Here is a 15,946-nt window from a genome sequence, read left to right as displayed (position 1 = left end):
CCCCCCTTAAAGTTCCTAATGGGTCTTTACTGCCACCTTATGGTTAAATGCTTCTACTGACACATTAAACCAGGGCAGCCGAGTTACTGTACATATTTAGATCATGACACAGTTTACAAAGAGGGCATTAATCTGTGTGGTTTATGAAACTCTTTGAGTATGAGTATTAATGGACCCTCACAGCGACCACGTGGCTGTATTTTAGTCTTCACTTTGATTGAATCCCTTTGTGGTAAATGTGAGTATGGGCTGCAAACCTTTACTGAGCTGAAGTCAATTGGATTAATACTTATTTTGTACTGTTGAATTCTTTAGCATATTATTTGGGGTTGGGACAGGTTTTCTTTCCCTTTGCCTCTTAGTTCATTTATATTTATGAAATGCATTCCTTCAGATTTACTTGACTCTGATATTTCACCTCCGGGGGGGTTTGTTCCATTGCTGAGCAATCACTGGAGGACATGAAACAAACCGCAATGTAGAGCCGCCCGTCTAAAGCTGTAAAGGGAATACTGCTTGTCTAGTTCTACCAGACACAATAAAGAAATGTTATACGAGGGCCTTCAAATGTCTGAATATCTACAGTGAGAACCATTTACAAATTCTCAGCAGTGACTTCTGTGTAAATATGATACATTATTCATTTACTGCAGCTTTCAAGAGCCAGGTCATTTTGTTCTGAATGGAAAATTCAATATATCCCAACTGAAATTCAGAAGCAAACATTTTATCAATGGCAGTGGTGCCAGCAGATTACTTAGTGCTCACTGTGTTCACCAAATAGAAATTACATCTTTGGCTTGAATTCCAGACTTCTCACTTACCTAATTAATGAAAGTCATCCTTTGTTTGTCGGAAATGTCCGTCTTACTTCATTTACTGCACCAAGTATATAGAGCTAGACTGAAGCTGACTGTGTCAAAAGGAATGGGATCCGGCAGCTAAAACCAAACGCTTGTTCTTTTCATAATGAGGAACCTATTATAACTGGGCACATCAGAGTGGCTGTGAGAAATAATCAGCGCTCCAGATGGAGATGGAGAAGCAGGAGACAGGACGGACAATTATCATCAAGAGTTATTGAGGGCGGTCTAATGCAAAAGCAGCTGTGCATGTGGGATAAGATCACATTAATTATGATAAAGAGAAGACACCGAGAAGAAGGGTCGATGAAATTGCGGAATTAATTATCCAAGTAGACTTACTTAATCACAAAAAGGCATTTTTTAAAATCCTTAAATGAAGAATAAATCATTGTGCACACACACCCACACACACGGCATGAGGAAAACCATTACTATCCTGCTGTTATTCCCACAGGGTCTGTGGTGAAGCCAGCCACATCACTTCAGTCACTGTAAACTACCTTGAAGGTCCAAGTTTTAAATATTTCATAACAAGTGCCACCACCACACATACAGTATTCCATCCCAAACAGAAAACAACCTCAGTCTGCGTTTTTTGTGAATTCTCTTATCGTGCTGCTGTCTGCCTGCACTCTCCTCTGTGGAAGGCTTTTTAAGAGCTGCTGGAGAATTGCGTGTACACTCGCCAAACAAACCCGGGGGACTGTGTACACATGCTTATTAATAATCCACAGTTCCCTTGCTGCCGTGACACACTACCCTGTCGGAGACCTCAGGACACTCTCTGGCTGTCTGTGGTACAGTTACAAAGTGTACTGATTGACCTATACGACATCAGCACGTTGATATATGATAACACTTTAATTGACGATTCTGTTTATCTTATATGAAAAATTTGTCCTTTAGAATTTTGGGGGATTGCGTCGCACCGCATTATAGATATTTGTAGCAGCCAATTGTCCAACCATCTAAAACAAAGATTCAAGTGACTGTAACATCAGAAACTGTCCGTAGCTACCAAAACTAAGTTGCAGGCTAATATACTTTATTATTTTAATTATAAAGTTTAAGTGCACCTCCGTTGTTAATGTAGATATAGGTCTTTTTTGTCTTGTGTTTAGCATCATTAGTCTTCAAACAGTTTAGAATGAGTTAGCCCACAAATCAAAAAATGTATTAACCAGATAACGTATTGAGGTCATTTTGTAAAATGTTACTTTCATCAACGTATTACCATCTTTCCTGTGTATACCTTTTTATCCAATGGTCAAGCTAGAAATGTATACCACATTTTTTTCTCTTTTAAGTCTCAGCAGGTCGTACATTAGCAAGCTAACATTTACTTTGTCTGTTGGTTTAGTTATGGGGGACTTCATGTCATAAAGAACAGATGGAAGAAAGATTCTCTTGTTTTTCGACTTGCAGTAATAGAGTTGTTTGTGTGACGGTTAAGAAATACTGAGCTATGACATCCTGGACAGATCGAAAGAAGTAAAAAATCTATTACAAAAACGTCTGTCTGTACTGTATGTGGAACCCATATCTCGCAAACGGTTCATCTTATTAATTTCACACTTGACATATGTATTTATTGTTCATGGCCCAGGGAAGAGCAGTGTCGAGTTTGCTGTGATTTAGACACGTGATAAAGTTCAACATGAATATAAATTGAATGAACCGTCAAACAGCGCTAGCAGCCATTGTGGACAGGGCATTTATCCTTTAGGCTGCAGACCGAGTCTTCTTCTATGTCCCTCAGATAAACAGCAGCCATAGTCAGCAATAATATCCATCCCGCCAGATAATTTTGATAATTTTCATTTTACCATATCAGATTGACACAGACATTCCACGGCAGTCGCCAGTGCTGATCTCTGTTATAGCAGCCACATCTTAGAATCACTTCCTCAAGTTAAAGGCACAATGTTCATTGTGTTGCTGCAATGCTTTACATCAAGCTGAATTACAGAGTTTTTTATTTTGAAAAGTTCTGAGCTTTGGTCTGAAGATTATGTTGATTGCTTAACAGATCTCTAAATAGTCAAAATGTAACAGCAGTTAAAATAAATAACAGCAGTTAAGTCAACCATACAATCATAAATTTGAGCCGCACACGTTAACATTAATACAGTAAATTCAGTTGCCTTAATGAAAAACATTGACTTTAAAATCTTCACTATGGATAAACCAGGTAGGATGAACACAAAGTTTTCTAACTTCACTCTGCACCATAGACTGATTCTAAAAGCTCTGCACACAACGTCCAGCACACAAGCAATACAAATTGACAGTATATTATAGAACTGTGGAGGAGGACTCCCTAATGACAAGGACTAACTCTGAAGTAGCTCCAGAGCATTACACAGACCAAGATATCAGGCAGGCTTAGAAGAGGCACTGTACTAATTAATTCTTTAGATGTAACTGCAAGTGAAGTCTTTAGGCCTGTCGATGATGCTTCTGTTGCTCTTTTCTCAAAGTGGGAAAAAATTGTAGCTGCACTGAAGCTGGTTAAAATCCTTAACTCTGAAAACCTTTAACTCAAGTGGAGATTAGTTTTTTTTGCTTGATCACTCATATATGCAGTCTGGATGATATGATTTGAACATGGCGTATTTGTAATAATTCCAATAAGACATGAACATGACATTACTTTACACTGGACAGTCAATGGGTGTAAATGTTTAATGACAGGACGATGCAATCCGTTTTTTTTTCAATTTAGTGACATGTGAAGGTGTAGGTTTAAAAGTGCTGGTTTAGGGGACCTGGGGGCTTTTCCCAGCGGCTGCCTGTTTCACACTCGTACAGTTTTATTCATTCATATTCATCAAATTTGCCACGCAGTCTGCTACTGTCGGACGCTGAGCAGCTGGAGCAGCTGGAGGTGAGGTGAACTCATTCATTAATGCACTTCATACTAGTTTACACTACTTCTTTTTACCATGTGCTTTCAGAGGGAAGCCCCCCCCCCCCCCCCCCCTCTACATCACCATATCTGCTACATCCATCTTTATTTGGTGTATAGCTACATGCCTGTGGCAGTAGACACATTCACACACACACACACACACTGTGGATTTATAGCCTTTAGAATCACTGACTCCCCAGCCGCCCCTCCTCTCCCCAGCCTGGTGTCCTTGCCAACAGGAAAAATGGTGCACTGTTGCAGACAGATAGCATCCGATAGTCGGCTGTTGTTAACCCCTCACACGTGCACAGTCAGATTTCAGCTTCCTCTCTCTGCATAACAGTGACTTGAGTCTGGTAGTCTGACCCAATGCACCATAAACCGATCTGATCAATCAGTCAAGGACCCTGGAAGTTCGCCTGCCTCTGCAATTTCTCATCTCAACATGTAGTCTTTCTTTCTCTCTGTCTTTCCTTCCCTCCCTCACCACTCTTTCTCTCACTTTACTCATCTGTTAAATGGAGTCTTGTTGGGAAATGAGCCAAAGCCATTCGCACAGCCACTAGGACTACAGGAAAAGTGGCGACTATATTTATAGCTGCTGCCTGGTTGTGCTAAAGAAGGTGGAACAGTCTGCAAATGAATATTCACTTTAAAGTGGGATTAAGAAATGAAATGGTGGCCTTTGGGGCCTACTAAGCATCTAGTTTACACTTTACAAGAAAAATAAATACTGTGTTGATTGTTTATGTGTTTTTTTTGGAAGATGCTATCAACACTTAAGGCTCTGAAGGCGTGCAAGATGAACCTCCCAAAGATTAAACCCACATGGGGTCACAGATAGGATGACCTATTAGATGTCTAGATTAAACATGGATTAGGATGGCTTTGACATACTGACCAGTAATCTTCTGAGAGCACGGCAGAACAGCTGGTACGTGATACACGCAGCTTAACAATACTCTTTGTGTAGCACAGTTGGATAGATTTTCCCTCTGATATGATGATGGAATTAACTGACATCAGTGCAGATTACTGTGTGCATGTACATGATCCTCGACTGTGTGGCCACACAAAGGTTTATTTGCTCTGATCAAATAGTCTATGGGAGCCTATGGGATAGTGTGATTAAGGGTGCATATTTATTTAAATTGTATTTGATTTAATGTAGCATAAACACACACACACACACACACACACACACACACACACACACACACACACACACACACACAAGGCAAAGAGCAAAGACTTCAAAGTTCAGTGTGTATTCAGGGGATTCTTCACCAATAAAAACACACTTTTGACCATGCACTCCTGCAAACAACCACACCAGACCTCCGGCAGAATTTAACAAAGCTTAGAATATTTACTACAATGAATATGATATTCAACCATAAAGATTTTTCTTATGTTCAAAAATAAAGAAAGAAAGAATGAAGGAAAGGTTGGAATGTAATTTACCAAGAAATAACCAATTTGTAATATCTGGCCCGAATTAATTTGGAAGGTATAGAAGGTGTTAAAGGTATAGATTAGAAGGTGTTGTCTGCTAAACAGAAGGTCGGCGGTTCAATCCCAGTCCAAGTGTAATAATTTATGAAAGATAAAGTGCTGCACATAGATGCAATATATGAATATGTATGTGAATGGGTAAATGGCAAAACTGTGCTGTAAAGCACTTTGAGTGCAAGGGTCCTATAAAAAATACAGAATATATATCATTTCACCATTTAATGTTTTGTTTGTAGGGAGCATATTAAATCACACTATCATCAGTAGCAGTCTTCTACAAGGATTTCAAATATTTCTATATTCCTCTTTCTATTTCTATATATCTCTCGGCCCCTGAAATCCCTATCCCCGCGCATGGTGACGGTAGTGATCTCAATCGGCTCACAGACAGATAGCTGCGCTCCTTTCAGCGCCGCGGCGCGGGCAGCGGAGGCTCTGTGTGTGGGAGGGACTATAAGAGCTGCTGCTCCACGGCATCGAGCGGGGAGAGAATATAGGCTATTCAACGCATATTCACTGATAAGGCTTCTTTAAAGATAAATCCGCCTCCGTTATGCGCTGTCACCATCTGTAGTGACGAAGAGGAGGAGAAGGCGAAGGGGATGCTGAAGTAGCGCGGTGAGTTCACCTCTTTCTGGCTCAGGGAGGTTTCTGTTTGGCGATCACAGGGGGGGGGGAAAGAAATAGAAATAGATAAGAGCCGGATTGTGCATGACTGGTCCACCCTCATGCAGCATCTCACGGCTCCTGCAGGACTGAGAAAGTGTGCAGAGACCGTTACCACACGTATATGGGAGTATTGCTTGTATTCACGGCAGAAGATTATATTCTCGACAGCAGATTGACTGTGGGTATGTTCAGTTTATGCCAACATTTATATCTGATTTAGCTTTCACAATTTCCACGATCTATTCCATAAATGCAGTGTCCGTTTTAAACAGAATTAGAATGGGTTATATAGCCTTAATCTCGGTTTATACGTGGATTGTTTTCCTAATTGGATACAGAGGTATTTGGCTAATCACAACCGCTATAAGCGCCTTTCAAGACGGGTCCACGGATTTATCTTTCACGATCTAATCAACTTTAGGTGATGCTGATGATTTTAGTACAACTAGGTACACGTGCATTTCGCGCACCGTTACGCACAAGTTTTTTGCGCATTAGTGGATGTGCGGTTTCACGCGTTGTAGTGAGGGGGATCTAATTAAGATGCACCATTTAACTTGGAGCTGTGCCCTCTTCTTAGGGATGCTGTGGAGGGACAACATCGTGGGAGGAAGGCTCAGAGTCAACCAGCGGCTGGCGATAACCGAATGGCTTCTCCGGCGCCGCTTCCCGCAGATGAGGCAGGGAAGCGGTCGGATCCTCCCGACGTCCTTGACCGAGTTTCCGGTGCGCCGCACGTCCGCAAGTCGGGCGGATCAACAGGAGGAGCGCTCCCCGGGGAGGCTGGCTGTAACCCGGCCCGCAGCTGCCATGGCAGGTGCCTTTCAGCACCAAGGACGGCGCCGCGCAAGGGCGGCGCGGAGCTCAAACTCGGTCGCCTCGGCGACGAGAAAGTGCGAGTTTGCTGCGATGAGGAATTAGAGACCTCTTTCACCTACATTGATGAGAATGTCAACCTGCGACTGGCCAGCCCGGACACTAGCTGCAGAAGTGCGCACAGACCCGTGCGCAACGGCGAGCCTTGCTCCGAGACGTTCCCGGAGCTCTCCTTCATGTCCGAGGACGATCTCTCCTTCGGGAGGGCTCGGGAAGTTCTATAGACTACGGCTTTATCAGTGCAGTCCACGTTCTTGGTGACGGGGATCTCCCTGGTGATCATCTCCTACGCAGTGCATCGGGATGTAGTGGTGGACCGGGACAGCGTGTCGGCGAGGGAGATGGAGAGGCTGGAGATGGAGAGCGCCCGGATAGGTGCCCACCTGGACCGGTGCGTCATAGCGGGACTGTGCCTGCTCACGCTGGGCGGCGTGGTGCTCTCCACGCTGCTGATGATCTCCATGTGGAAAGGGGAAATGTACAGGAGAAAGGTCATCGCTTACTCAAAGCGCTCCGCCAAACATTACGGCTCTATCAGCCTGAAAACTAGGTCCAGTCCCAGCCACTCATCTGCGCACTTGTCCCTGGAGGAGGACATGGAGGAAACTTTGACTTAAAATGCTGCTGTGCATCCAACAAACTGCTTTGCATATATAAACCTTTTGTGTATAACTGAGGAATTAATGCCATTCACATTCTCTAACATCCTACATCCTACTACTGTATCATACACTCAAAATACGTCTGCATCATTTTGTCCTGTAGAAACAGATCACATGTTCTATTATGTATCCACTGGAGAGCAGAAAAGCACTCTAATGAAAAGTGAGCAATAGGTAGAAAAACACAGTGTGGTGTCAAATTGTTCTGAATTGATTTTACCACGCCACAGCATAAAAGTGATTGTTAAGAGCTTTGTGTCACAAACCCTGGTTCATGTGTTTTTGTACCACGGATGCAAACTCCTGAGAGCTTCCATTTATTATTAAGGCTATTCATATTTAATGCGAATGTTTCCAACAGCAAAATTGTGCACAGACACATTTCAGGAAGTCAGGGAAGAGTGTGTCCCCAGGGCAGGAGAGTGGGTGTAAGGGGGGGGGGGGGGGGGTTCATGGCCGAGCTATCCCTGTCCACTGTGATGTGGGAGAATCAGTTCACCGGTCCACACGGTAATATCCAGTGACAGTCCCTCTCTGGTGCAGTGCTGAGGTAAGCCAGTAAGCCTGGCGTCGTGCATCTGAGCCAAAGCTCCACGTCGGTTTGATTGTACTGAGCAATTTGACTATAGGCCACATTTGACAGTGCTGGCATGCACTGTGCTCTCTCCTCGGCTCTCTGCTGACTCTCTGCTGCTTTCGGAGCAGTGTACACACTCGGTGGACACCGCAGGCATGTAGTTTATATCTTACTAAATCACCTTACTGTACAGTTGGAGTTTGTGGAATAGTGAGCATGCAGAGCCCTTGTAACACAGTCTTGTCAGTGTGGTAACAGCAAACTGGAGGGTACAGTGACCCCAGAATGAGATGAGACAGTGAAAAGATGGCCTCAATTTCATTACACACAAACAATGACTACATCAACCTGCAGATTCATTGATTGAAAAAAAAACTACAATCTCTTTATTTTCATTGATAAAGAGTTGTTGTTGATGTTCTTCCTTGAATGGCTGCGCTGCACATTTAATTTCCCGTGAGCTCAAATCATCTTCCTGATGATTTTGTGCACCAGCAGCACAGTTATTAGCACACTAACAACAGTGCTCTCCTGGTTACTGTCTGCCTTACTCCAGGAGTTAGACTGCACCGGATTTACAGTTGTTGTCTTTCTAGACCTAATGGTAATAATCTATTTTAACAGTTCAACTAAAGCAAAAGCTAAACATTAGTTATTGACTAAATCTTAAACTGAGGTTTTTACATTTCAAGGTTGATCAGCCTTTTTTTTTTTTACCATTCTGTCTTTTCCCCCCCCATCTCTCTCTATGTAAGGATGGACTCAGGAACCTCTAATCACACATCAAAGAGTCGCCCTAATTCCAAAACCTTAAGCCGTCACCACTTCAAAGGGCAAATTACCTCTCCAAAGTGAGGGATCATTCTTTTTAAAAGGTTATATCTGATGTTATCATGATGATTTGCCAAACCCCCAAAATTGCAGGTGGCACAAAGAGCTTAAGGAATGAGGTATGTCATGTGCCAAACATTTTAACGCCCCGGTGATCAGGATCTTGGCTGAAGAAGATTTGAGATTCTGCCTAAACTGAGAATGTGTCTCGCTAATGGATGTAAATGCAGTCTGAAGAAGCCTGCAGAATGAAGGCTAAAGAATGGCACGCAATTCTTTTCAAAAAGTTAGTCATTTTTTGTGTAGGCTCCCTGTGTAAGGATCATAAATCATGCATGAACCATTCGAATTTATTCATATTTGCATATATTCATATAAACAGCCAAATGCTGCATTATGCAAAGACATGTACTAATGATTCTTCAGCAGTGACACTATGTTACCTTGGTCTTCCAGGCCGTGTGACCCCGAGGCTTACATTCAAAACGACGTGAGTCAGCCTCTCTTAATGAGATGCGTGGGCTGATCACTCTGGTAAACAGCTCCAGGCCGCGCCATTGCTGTGCTCTCATTCAGTTGCGTTGCTTCTGTGTACACTGTCACTACATCTGTTACAAATGCCAGTCAGAAAAAACATTTTTCAAAACATTCAGTTTTGTGAAGTGAAAAAAAACAGATCACTGATTCTGAAGGTATTCAGCATCATCGTTCAAAAAGGATTTGCTGCAGCAATGAACTAATGCGCGTCTGTGTTACTCAAGCTTTTCATTTTCTCTGTCTGTCACCACAGAGGCGACAAGTGTGTGTGCTCCCTGAAAAACACCCATTACGTTTACGAATGGCAATAAAATGCCAAAATGAAGAGATTTCCAGGAAAGGTAATAAAAAATTAATGATCCAAATGAGGCAATGTTGTCCCGTTCTCTTCACAGAGGCTGTAAATCCCCGACTAGTATTACAGATGTTAAAGTCATGTTTCGTTTAGCGAGCTTTCCTGGTGTCGCTGGCTGTGGAAACACGGTGCGACGCCCAAGTGCTGGACACTCATTCCTTCCCTCTACTCATAACAATACATTTGGATAAAATGAACCTCGTTCAACACGTAAAGAGACAACCAACGACAATGTGCCACAAAATGTGATTGAAAACATTGAACGATAAATTCTTCGATTAACTCCAGCGATGTAATGGCTCCACTACACCTGCACTACGTCAGTGCTTTGCCTTCAGTATCAAAGTCATATCCAGAGGTGGCATCATCCGTGAGAATTTCACTCATCTAATACACAGAGGATCTTAAATGCCTGAGGGGAAAGCATTAACATTGCATACTTTAAACAGACTCATCCGCAGCATGTAACTGCACAACTACTCTGTAGGTTTTCTGACATATAATATTCCTCCCCCCAACATCTCTCCTATTCCTTCTTTATCCTCCCCCCTACTTCTTTCTGTCCTCCTCCATGGTTGGCACCGTGCCTCACAGCCAACTCCAGGCTTCCCCTCATGCAGCCAACTAGATGTGTTTGGGGGGGATTTAATCAGGGATTTGCTTGAAGCGACAGCATTTTACACGCCAAGCTCAAGTTTATTTCCTGAGGTTTCATGCATAAGCTCTTTATCCTTTAGCAGTGCACAGCTAAATCACCCCTTATTGATATTTGGTTGGCTCCTCCGTAAGTCGATCCCTTCAGGTAAGGCCGAGGAGCAGCTGAGCTGCTGCCATCAGCTAATTTCCCAAAGGCGTTATTGCACTCCCTCACCTTGTCAATGCTAATACTCTGTGTGTGTGCACAAGTCTGTGTATATTCCTAACTTTGCACAACTGTTGTGTATCACCTTAGATTAAAGAGCTGCTGACCTGAAAATTCATTTCAGACAGTTTCTGTGATGATGGTCTAAAAAAACCGATTTAATTCTGAACATATTTTGTGAAATTTGATGCAGATCCAAATAAAAATCCAGACTAGTGAATTTAAATGTCATTTCATAAGTAGACTGTTGGGCCTTGGTGCTGGTATGAACTCTACTGAGTGCCCTTGTAGTTTCATGTGGGGTTATGGTACGGGCTATATGTCTGGACTGGGATCAGTGAGGTCCTGTAGTCTCTGCTGGTTGCCTGGAAACCTAAAGGTGATGACATTACTCCATGGGGTCAAAGGTCATGAGATAGGTCCACATGGAGAACCACAATTAATCAAAATATAACATAAATAAGGTTACTTGTTCTTGAGCTGCGGAGATACTGGTAAACAGATTTAGTTTTCCTTTGGACGGAGCCACAGCTGTTTTCCTGTTTCTAGTCGTTTTGCTGAGCTAAGCTAATCGGCTGAGCATATTTACCAAAAACGTCAAAACTCTTCCTTTTGAATATGTGTGCAGCGCATCTGTGTGGTGTGTGCATCCACATTTTGAGCTACAAGTTCAAAAGACAGGCCCTCTTTTGTCATACATATTAGATATATTCCTGTCTGCGGTGAGCTTGGCCCTCAGCTATCAGTGGACAGTGAAGCCAACAAAAAAAAAGTTTCCACTCCAATTGATTTGGAGGGGAAGACAAAAGCCAAACTCCTCAGGGATATGATTGCATTCTGGGTTGCTTGCTCCATAGCCTTACTCAGGCAGGATATTTTTAGTCAATGTGGATTTTTGGTGAGTTCATTGTATTGTAAATATAGTTTGCAAAAACCATTGGCCAGGATGCACTTAGCTAGGCTCTTTATCATTTAGCCCACAAAAACATCCTCGTTTAGCACCATCCGAGCCCTTTCCGGTGGTTTCCTTTTTACATGGCATTAAAGCTCACGAGAAATTAGTATATTCTGCTTGTGTGTGTTCCCTTTAAGTCAGTTTATTATTAGATACCCCCTCCTCATCAGTCCTCTCTTGTCTCATCCTTTTTCTCCAGTCATACTATTTTGCAATCCTCAGCGGCTCAGCAGTTTCCACGGCCGCGTAGTGAGACTGAACAAATACCCTATTCTTACATGAAAAGACCACAACTGGTGCTCTGTGTCAAATCAATTTATGTCTCTGGTCAGCTGTGTTTGACATGGCTGATTCTAAAACAGTCCTCGGAAACGCTTCGTCATTCACTCACTGGTCAACCCCACTTATGGCTCTTTGGCCGCCTCATCCCGCAGACGGCAGTCAGGCCAACCATAACCCGACACAAGAATGTCTGCCGGGCACCTTCCTGTGTTGCGCTTTGCACCTTAACAACACTTTCTCAGACAAATGAACTATCAGGGCTTTGGCTGCCATGGTAGATCAGAGAGGAAATTGAGGTGATCGGTCTTACAGTAAAACCACTCCACTGCTCCGGGGAGGCCTCCCTGATCATCCACTACAGGGAATTTTAAATGGGCTCTTTGTAATGGCAGTGATGTGGTCAGACAGTGGCTGCTATAACAATAATATAACCATTATATTTTCAGCTAAATGCCTCCCCAGCTTAGCAGATGTGGTTATATTGCAGAAACAAAACACAAGCTCAGTTCACCTCTTGTTTACCCCCTTGTTGTAAATCAGTTGTGCTCGGCTCCATTGATTTAATTTGTATCAAACCGCTAATGCAGTTATTCGTCATGTATGGCCTCCTGTGCGTGCATGTTTCCCCATTATGCTTATGCATCCATCCCTAATTGCAATAAATAATGACAGCATGCTACTTTGCTGCAGTAAATGTTCTGTAAGTGGACATGGCCTTTAGAAAGACGCCAGTGACACAAGAAAACAGCTTGTTTATCTGCAACTGCACAACACAACTCAGTGGAAAAGCATGCTGCTCAATCCTACACATATTATGGGGGGGGGGGGGGGGTCTGTCTTTATTCAAGAGCATCGTCTTTCAGGTTGAGAGCAGAACTTATTGGTTCCACCTTCAGATTTTGTAAGGCTGCCACTCAAAACTGCGCTCGCACCCTGCATGTGCTCAGACCAAACTCTTCCACTCAGATATTTTGTTCCTTTGACAGATTTTCTGACCTCCAGCTTCAGCTCTTCTCATCACACTCAGGCTATTTATGTGCACGAAACGTCTGCTCTTGGATGATCTCCTCTGCTCTTGGATGGTTTTTTGCAGCAAGTCTGTTAAAATTGCCAAACCAATGGAAAACCAGGTGCAGTGTTGACAAATGAAATTGTGTCTGTGAAATCAATAAGTCCTGCTCTCAAACTGAGAGCACGCTCTTGAATAAAGATAGGAAAAAATATATATATTTAAAAGTAGCCTATTTTGTGTGTGTTTGACTTTTGTCAGTAACCACTACCGTATAGGTTGAGTTACACATCAGTGGACTCCATAGCAGCTCTGCGAGGTTGTTCTTTCAGCTAAGCTTACAGAGGGATGATGCGTCTCCCCCTCCTCCCATGTACAAAAATTTAACCAAAATATCATCATCTTGCCCTGGTGACTTCTTTCAGAGTCAGGAATCTACACAGTGGTAATGGAGGGGAGCCGTAGTTTCTAGGTCCTGTCAATGCTTGTGCTTAACCAATTGTGAGTCAGTTGCAGCTGTCAATCATAACCTGACCCTTCAAATAACCACTTGAGCAAACATCAGTGAGATGAACTCCCCGGCTCTAGACAATCAGCTCTGTTTAGACTAAAAGCAAGGCGGCAGATAGAGGACAGGCTCTGGACAGACAACAGACCAAGAAGCAGGCGCTGCAGAGCTGATTGTCTGTGCTGCGTTTTCATTTGCCTCCAGTGTTGGGTTACCAGCGAGGATCTGAGCTGCTGAGAGATGATACAGGCTGGTGGAGAGAGCCAGCAGGATGTGGAGAGGGAGGATGCTGAGGGGTGTAAGACACACTTTCACACACTTTCACACGCACCAACACAATGTAGACACACAGACACTTGCACATATAGCTACATGCATGTAGGACATTTTACACTATACTTCCAGCTGGGATCTGCTGGGATTAGCTAAGCGATACATTCTAACACCAAATGGATGGTACCATGGAGAAATCTCCATTATTAATTAAGTTATGCATTTAAATATTGAGTAGAAAAATTAACCTATAAGTTATATTATGTTGAATGAATGGTGAGTGTTATATCACTACATTATTGAATAATAATAATATTAATAATACATTTAGTTTTTAAAAGTGCTATATAAATAGAGATTACAAAGTGCTTTTACAAGAGAAACAACAACGTAAAAAGACGACATCACATTAAAGCAAGTCTATAAAAATAAGTTTTAAGAAGGGATTTAAAACGTATATTCGATATTTTAACCATAAATATCAAAGAAATTAAAATCCTTATTTTTAACCACTGTAATATTAAGTACAAAATTTAGGGGGGGGGGGGTGCAAAAACAATGATAATAGTTTACTTATTGTATATAGAACTTTTTATCCACAAAATGTAGTTCAAAATGAAAAAGGAAATAACTGAAGTATTATACCACTATACCATAACCAGGCCCACCAGTGTCATCTAAATAATCATAATGTTTAAAGATTAAACAGCAGTAATGTAGTAATAAAAGACATATGAGTAATAACAGATTCTATGGACTAAACAAGTTTAACAGTCAATTGAAAGCCTTGACTGCTGTGCTCGGATTCGGAGCCAGAGAATTCCACAGACTGGTTCGAGAGCTACAGGTTGTGTTGTGTTGTATTATCTTATTTCTTGGTTCAGTGAGCAGCAGAAAGTCCCGGACATATATCTGTGCATCAATTGAATAGTCATGTACACATTTATGGGCAAAAACAAACTGCAAAACCAGCACAGAGACATAATAAACAGGGGTAATGTGAGGTCTTTCATATGTACCAGTTGAAACTCTGACAGTGCCCTCCTGTATGTGCTGTAATGTCAACTCTGTTTAACCTGCAAGAGCCAGATAATGACGCGTTCCACTAATGATACAGAAACAACAGCAACAACTATCCTCATCCACTTGCTGTAGATTATGATGACATATGGCAAAAGCCAGCTGCAACAGAAAGAACATTTCATCTTCATGAACGTTTATTAATTTGTCAATTTGTACCAGTATCTGCATGAGCCCTGAAAGCAAGATCAGTTACATGCAGTAATATGCACTGGAGACGAGAGGCACTCCACCCTGTTGGCTGTAGACAACCTGAAGATGGCAGCATTGGACCTCACAATCCCACGTACCCAGTGCTGCACTTATTGCCCTGTCAGCGTTGAGAGTAAGATGCTGTGAGAATAGGCTGTGTGAAATCCCTGGATTACAGCGCTGAGCTCTGTAGATCACTGTGGTTCTGTAAAAAAGTACACGGTTAAAAAAGCGAGCCTCCCTGCCCCCCCCCCCCAATCTGTTGTCATGCCCATGAGTACATTCATAAATGCAGGCACACAACTTCCTATACAGGTTTCCTCTCAGAAGCCCTCCTTCCCCAGCGTGGTATTGTGCAACATCTGGCTAATACTGTATTGATCTTGGCTGAGGTCAAGATGAGGGGCGAGCAGAGAAGGGGGGACTGTGTGTGTGTGTGTGTGTGTGTGTGTGTGTGTGTGTGTGTGTGTGTGTTTGTCCATGAGAGAGTTAAGTGCACAGGTCTTTTTTAAGGACCTCTTGTTTGTCCCAGTGAGCATTTACCGTCAAGTGGTGCTCTAACATTCGAGGAGAGCGAGTGGTGGTCCCGGAGGAGATCAACCAGCCAGAAACTGAATAATTCATTCAGGCCTGTGCTCCCTCACAGCACCAGCAGTCTGCTATGATGATGTTGAGAGGTTATAAAACACTCCTCCAAACATCAACCACTTTCTTCTTGACTTCCCTGTCTTTTGACCTTTGGTACTTGCTCTTAATTTCCAAGCATGATCTCCTTTATTTATCAATTCCATTTTTTTCCTGTCTTGGTGACCAAAAGTGTTATGCAACTGATACCTCAGAGATGATGATGCCCTGGATCTGATGTCCTAACGCAATAATACCTCCACCCTGCTCACCTCCCTCCCCCCCCCGACTCGATGCTGTGCCGTGAGGGGGGCTCTTTGCGGGAAACTCTAGCATACAATCATATCTGCTCACATCTCAAG

At 42.8% G+C, this 15,946-nt stretch overlaps 1 protein-coding gene across 1 annotated transcript; it reads left to right on the top strand.

Annotated features, from left to right (window-relative positions):
- Positions 1-5,744: 5,744 nt before the first annotated feature.
- On the top strand, positions 5,745-9,952 carry LOC117777318 (transmembrane protein 74). Its single transcript, XM_034612008.1, is given in 4 exon segments — positions 5,745-5,910; positions 6,542-7,038; positions 7,041-7,084; positions 7,086-9,952. Coding segments are annotated over 3 exon segments (843 nt in total). The 5' UTR covers positions 5,745-5,910; positions 6,542-6,608; the 3' UTR covers positions 7,455-9,952.
- The last annotated feature ends 5,994 nt before the right edge of the window (positions 9,953-15,946 follow it).

This window comes from Hippoglossus hippoglossus, chromosome 16, assembly GCF_009819705.1.
Source record: "Hippoglossus hippoglossus isolate fHipHip1 chromosome 16, fHipHip1.pri, whole genome shotgun sequence".
Classification (NCBI taxonomy): Eukaryota; Metazoa; Chordata; class Actinopteri; order Pleuronectiformes; family Pleuronectidae; genus Hippoglossus; species Hippoglossus hippoglossus.
The sequence above is the reverse complement of the archived record's forward strand: the minus strand, read 5'-3'. Positions and strand labels throughout refer to the sequence as shown.